Source organism: Lotus japonicus, chromosome 2 (assembly GCF_012489685.1).
Source record: "Lotus japonicus ecotype B-129 chromosome 2, LjGifu_v1.2".
NCBI classification, from domain to species: domain Eukaryota; kingdom Viridiplantae; phylum Streptophyta; class Magnoliopsida; order Fabales; family Fabaceae; genus Lotus; species Lotus japonicus.
Window position 1 is genome coordinate 80,902,832 of NC_080042.1, and position 6,512 is coordinate 80,909,343.

Here is a 6,512-nt window from a genome sequence, read left to right on the forward strand (position 1 = left end):
ACCAATCATAGCATGCCACGTAGAAAAAATAGTAACTTTCATTTTAACTTTTAATAAAAATAAAAATACATTATATTATGTGGCAAAATTTAATTGAATAATTGTGTAAACAAAGTTTTAAATGACAGTCCACACACCTTTAATTCATTAATAATTTTCAAAAATAATTAATTATTAATTATTATCATTAAAGCATTGTTCAAGTCAACTTATATAAAGCTGTGGATGTGAATGTATCTTAACTATATATGAAAAAAAAAAGTAACTATACCTAATAAATGATTTATTCCATGGCACCTATATAAGAGGAGGATATGGTAGAGATTAAATCACAAAACAAAACTACAGTGTCTGTGTGTCTGATAGAGAGAGAGCGAAGAGAATTGAGATTTTGAGAGCGCGCGCATATCACTTTCAGTGAGATTTTTTTGGTGCCAAATTGAAGCGCGTTTTTCAAAACCTGCTTTGGTTTTCATCTTCCCTCCTTCTCCAACCCAAAACCCTAATTCCCAATTCAATTTCCCCCCTTCAATTTAAAATCTCACAGTTCTCGATCCAATTCACAACCCTTATCATTCTCCAATTCGGTTCTTGCTTCTCATTCTCTGTCAAAATGAACTCTCATTCTTCTTCTTCTTCTGAGTTACCCCCTCTTCCCGAAACCCTAGATGGGTCTTCTTCAACCCATTTGGTCCCTGTTTTCTCCACTCTTGCCGGAGATTCATTTTATTCCCCTACCCGTGCTCTCTCTCCTCCTCCGCCACCGCCGCCGCCGTCGCTAACCATCGATGACAACGGTAATATTTATGCCGGCGTTGTCGATGAGGATGCTCTGAAAGTGGTTCCCGGCAGGGATCACTCCTTTCAGCTCCTCATCGACGACCCTTCCTCTGCCCCGCTGTATGTCCTTCCTCCCGCCGGTAATCAATTTGGGCCGGTGTTCTCGTCGCGGGTCACCGCGGTAGCACCACCTGATGTTCTGAACCCTGAACCTGTTTGCGACCTTTCCTGGTTGTTCACGAACAATTCATCTTCCAAGAATCGAATCTCCGCCACTCCCGCCACTTCCCCCCCTGAAGCTGCACCTTCTGGGATTGTAAGTGCTCTCTTGTTGATCCCTTTGTCTTGTTTGTTGATAATCTCAATGTGTTGTTGTTGATCTATGGTGTTGTTGTTTGATAGGGTGCTGGGCTTGTAAATCTGGGCAATACATGCTTTCTCAACGCGATCCTGCAATGCTTTACGCACACAGTGCCCCTAGTCCAGGGTCTTCTCACATGCGGCCATTCCGCGCCTTGTGATAGTGAGTGAATTGCCCTTATTTGAATTTGATTAGGTCATTATTTGCTATGTGTATAGCTTATGCTTGTTTGGATAAACAGTTTTCACCGATGTAATGGAATTTTACCGATTTGGTGTTGGGAAATTGTTTGATGTAAACAGCTGCGCTGATTGTGTTTTCTGACAATTACTTGCATTGATTGACCATATTTAATACTTTTGCTTTCGTTTTCTCTCTCTATAGATTTTGACATTTTAGATTGGAAATTTCAGGACATGTTCGTGGGTTCTGCGTTCTTTGCGCTCTACGTGACCATGTTGACAGTTCCTTGGTGTTATCTGGACAATCTCTGTCTCCCTCGAAACTTGTGGATAATCTGAGTTGTATCCTTTTAATTATTATCATGATTATTGCAATGCTATGTTGCTTATCTGCTGTGGGCCTCCTGCCAATTCAGCAAATTAGTACTGGTTGTTACATTATTAGCTTGTGCAGTAATAGTATGATCATTAATTGATGTGGTGCTAGTTGTTTTTTCTAGTTCTGGAAGTTGTCATCCATAACCACCAACAGATTTTTCTTCTCTATTTACAAAATACCAACAGGAGGATGCTCATGAATTTATGCAGCTTGCATTAGATAGACTGGAAGGATGTTTCCTAAATTTGAAGAAGAATGATATGAGTGTTGAAGATGATAATCTTGTAAAGAAAGTATTTGGAGGTCGTCTTATTAGCAAAGTATGACTGAAATTTATTGTCAAAAAATTCTTAAATGATTGATTCATAGTTTAGGATGTTAGTTTTGCTAATTGTTATCTTTTTCTGGTTTTTGTGTTGCAGCTTCGATGTTGCAATTGTTGCCACTCTTCTGACACCTATGAGCCACTTATTGACATTAGTTTAGAAATAGGAAATGCAGATTCCCTTTCAAGTGCTCTGGAATCTTTCACTATGGTGGAAAATATTGATGCAAAGTTCAATTGTGATGGCTGTAAGGAAGAAGTGTCTAAGGAAAAACAGCTTATGCTGGATGAAACACCTGCAGTTGCAACATTTCATTTGAAGAGATTTAAGTCAGATGGGACCTCTGTTCAAAAGATTGATAAACATGTTGATTTCCCACTGGAGTTGGACTTGACCCCATACACCTTATCTGGTGAAAAAAATGATGTGAGTTGTTACCTGATATACCCACTAATGTTTCCCTGATGTATTCTCTGTCCTGACTCATTTTTATGGTGATAGGCACCATTGAAGTACGATCTATATGCAATTGTTGTGCATAATGGAGTTTCCTATACCTCAGGACATTACTTTTGCTTTGTCCGCTCTGCTCCAGACACATGGCATAAGATGGATGATTCAAAGGTAGCATCTCCTGAATTTGTACCCTCCTAAATGAGCTCTAATTGCCTTTAATTGTTTTGCACATGATGGATATGTTTAATGATAGTATGTGACAGCTTCTTCAAAGGCTCATTCATGATATGAGATGATTAAGTGGCCACTATGTTTTTTATCTCTATCAAATCTACTGGGGATTTGTTGGAATTTTCCACACTTGAAGTTATACTTGTTGAATATGAACTTTTAAACAAATATTGATTATAGTCATGTCATGTGTTAATTAGCATTGAAAGTAATAATGCCTAAGTTGGTCTTTGTTCCTTTGTAAATTCCTTCTAGATTTTGTTAATGTTATTTCTTGGTTTGTCCTGAGGTTGTTCCATCTCTAATTGGTTGAAAATATTTATATTACTGGGTTTGATGCAAGTGTCATGATTTTTATGTTGTTTTGTTTTCATATGGTTTGTACCTATTGTTTAATTATTTAATGATTGTTTTATTAAGCATTCTTTCCTTTTAAAGCTGAGCATTGAATTATCTATAAAATTTTCAGGTTACCAAGGTGTCAGAAAACTCTGTGCTGTCTGAGGAAGCATACATACTGTTTTATGCACGACAGGGAACCCCATGGTTTTCAAGTGTTTTTGAATCTCTAAGACCATACTTAAAGCCAAGTATAATGAATACTTCTCCTAAGTCTGTTTTGGACAGTGTTGCCAACTCAGATAAATCAAATGCAATTGTTGAGGGTGGAGCGACTAATGAGTCTGATCCATTTTCTAAGAATCTGCTTGACATGTCCTGTCATGAAGTTCTTGAAATCAATGACACTAGTGATGATGCTCCTCATGACTGTGGATATTCTGTTGGGCCAAATAGTGCTACTTTGGATAGCATTGTTATGCCTAATAGAAACTCAAGCATAGAGATTGATGCTTTGGTTCAAAACAATGTCTGTGCAGAAGTATCTGAAGAAAATGCTGCTTTTCACCCTTTAACTCCTCCCTGCTCCCCTTCTAATGCTGCAGGTAATTGAACATGCTTCTACTAAATGTTTTTTTTCTTCATGTGTTTCATGATTTGCTTTGTTTGATGACATTGAGTTGGATTTGTCAGACAATATTTTCCCCATCTCACATGATCACTTGAAGAAGGAGAATCATGGGAGCTGTAAAAGACCATCCAATAACCTCTCGGGTGGTTCTGAAAGACAAGTTGCCGAGAGATACATTAGCAAGATGTCTGGTGCGAGGAAAGCTGCATTCATGAAATTCTTTCCTCAGAGCGAATCTCCTTCGGACAAGAAGAGAAAGAAGGTGGATTCATTGCAGTGTAAGAAAGACGAGTCAAGTGTTTCAAAGAAATCAAACCGTGTTTCTGTTTCCCACCCTGTGACAGCTGGAACATCTAAGTGAAATAGCCTTCATACTGTATAGGTTTATCCATAGGAAGGACAGTAGGAACAAGGTTGTATACATGTTTACATTGCTAATGATAATAATAAAGTGATTTGTAGGCATTGTCTCTTATTTTATGGTTTACTTTGTTTAATTGTCTATTTTTAATAATGGTGTGGCTTCTTGCTAAGTTTCAAGCAACAAAAGGTCAAATTGTAATGGGTTATCCTTTTTGACTGAGGCCGAGGAGCAAATTCTCACCCTCATCATAGAAGGAATAAAGAATTCTCTGCTAATAAAGTTCCATGCAACATTATCGTGATGGAAGGGATGATATGACCAGAGAACACCTATGCTTGAATTGACAGTTTCTGAGGAATCAGATATTAAGTAGGTTTCTGAGTTGACATACAAATAACATTACAAAAGTATTAGCATATTTTATGGTCTATTAATCACATTTCATTCATGGCGAATAAATTAAAGAAGGACAAATCGAAAACTGAGGAATAGTTTTATCATATTGCAATTGATAATTGTAGAATATATTAGTTACATATAAATCAAGAGAGTTGATAATCTCATACTTATTTTTGATAGATTAGAGGGAACACTTCGATTTATATATATGTTGTTGGCGCTCGAATAGTTCTTAGGGAGCATAACCACCACCATAGCCACCGCCACTTCCGCCACCTCCTCCATAACCACCACCGTGTGCACCACCTGCCCCGTACCCACCTCCTCCACCTTGGCCTCCACCCCCACCACCACCATATGCTCCACCACCTTCACCTCCACCAGCACCACCACCACTTCCATACCCACCTCCATGTGCTCCCCCATCACCACCGTAGCCTACTCCACCTCCACTTCCACCACCTCCTCCATATCCAATGCCATGTTGTCCACCAGCTCCATAGCCTCCTCCAGCTCCACCACCTTCACCGCCTCCATAACCACCGCCATGCTCTCCCCCAGATCCACCTCCACCTCCTTGGCCACCACCATAACCACCACTACCATAGCCTCCGACTCCACCAGCTCCACCTCCTCCCAAACCATAGCCACCTCCACCGCCACTTCCTCCTCCTCCTCCATATCCTATGCCAGGTCCGTAGCCTCCCCCAGCTCCACCTCCTTCACCTCCACCATAACCACCACCATGCTCCCCCCCACTACCATAACCTCCACCACCACCACTTCCACCACCACCGCCACCGCCATGCCCGCCTCCATATCCAGGTCCTCCTCCAGCATCACCACCACCTTGTCCTCCACCACTTCCACCTCCATATCCACTCCCACCACCTGGGCCGCCGCCATAACCTCCACCACCATAGCCAGGTCCTCCTTCAAAAGTAAGTGATGCCCTTGTGGCAGAACATATCTCTAAAGCCAGTAGTACTAAGAAAACAACACCAGCAACTCTCTGTATAGCCATGGGATTGAAGAATATGAGAACTCCCACAATGAGCTATAACTTTGTTGGTGAGGTTGGAGGGTATTTATAGGGATTGGCAAGGCGCGTTGGAAGCAAAGAGTGGAGTGGTTGAGGCACATGGCCACATACAGTGTGATCCAACACACAAAGATGCACAAAGCACCACCAATGGATACTGTTAGTGTTAACTCGTACACTAGGCAAGAGTTGGCTATTCTGTTGTGTGCTTTTGCTGTCTTCCACATCCAAGGATGTAATAATAGTAATAGCTAGCTTGCTCTAAGTAGAAAGCCTGAAGTTTTTATCAACTTTTCACCTAAAACCAATCCGAAATTGTTTGGAAAAACTTCTGTTTATACCTGAATTTCACCCACACCAAAAGACTGATAGGAAGAGAAGATAGAGACATTGATTGATATGATAGTGCTGCGATAAGAACAAAAGAGAGAGATACGAAGATAAAGTGAGTGAAAATGAGGAAAAAAATGAGGTGTAAATGTATCATAACATTCTTGCAGCTTTTTTCTACTTTCACAGTCCTGTTTCAATAGTTTACTGCTATATGTTAGTACTAATTAGAAAGCTTTAATTACTAAGCAATTAGTAACAAGTTTGAAACTACTTTTTAATGTCATGATTTACCACTTTAATTTAACTCCGTTAGTGGAGAAGTTGAAGAAGTAATGTAGTAATATTTAATAAGGATATCGTCGTTGTTGAGATTATTCACACTTCTGCTAAGACCACACCTTAATCTTTACCCAATCAACACAATAATTTGAGATACGAGGCCAACAAAGAAAATGAAATGAATAAGCAAATGAAACAAACAGAAGCAATGAATTTCAAGCCTAATTAAGATCTATTTTTCGCAATTTGAATGCGTACGTGATGAAACACTTTTGAGTTTTGACAAACACTCGATGATGGTTTTATTCGTCAATTCCCTTATATATGCATAAGCCTCCAGGATATACATAAACATTATCGAACTACTAATTTAACACACTACAAACATTCTACATAAGTAAATGAATTGG

At 39.6% G+C, this 6,512-nt stretch overlaps 2 protein-coding genes across 2 annotated transcripts; one reads left to right on the forward strand and one right to left on the reverse strand.

The window, feature by feature from the left end:
* The first annotated feature begins 343 nt into the window (after positions 1–343).
* On the forward strand, positions 344–4,160 carry LOC130740137 (ubiquitin carboxyl-terminal hydrolase 21). The gene is made up of 8 exons (XM_057592645.1): positions 344–1,096; positions 1,183–1,303; positions 1,555–1,665; positions 1,856–2,022; positions 2,125–2,454; positions 2,530–2,652; positions 3,185–3,659; positions 3,748–4,160. Exons 1-8 carry the CDS (start codon positions 614–616, stop codon positions 4,044–4,046), a joined length of 2,109 nt encoding a protein of 702 aa, XP_057448628.1. The 5' UTR covers positions 344–613; the 3' UTR covers positions 4,047–4,160.
* A 371-nt stretch (positions 4,161–4,531) lies between these two features.
* Positions 4,532–5,534, reverse strand: LOC130740138 (glycine-rich cell wall structural protein 1.8-like). Its single transcript, XM_057592646.1, has one exon. The coding sequence runs from the start codon at positions 5,470–5,472 to the stop codon at positions 4,681–4,683; it is 792 nt and encodes a 263-aa protein (XP_057448629.1). The 5' UTR covers positions 5,473–5,534; the 3' UTR covers positions 4,532–4,680.
* Between the last annotated feature and the right edge of the window lie 978 nt (positions 5,535–6,512).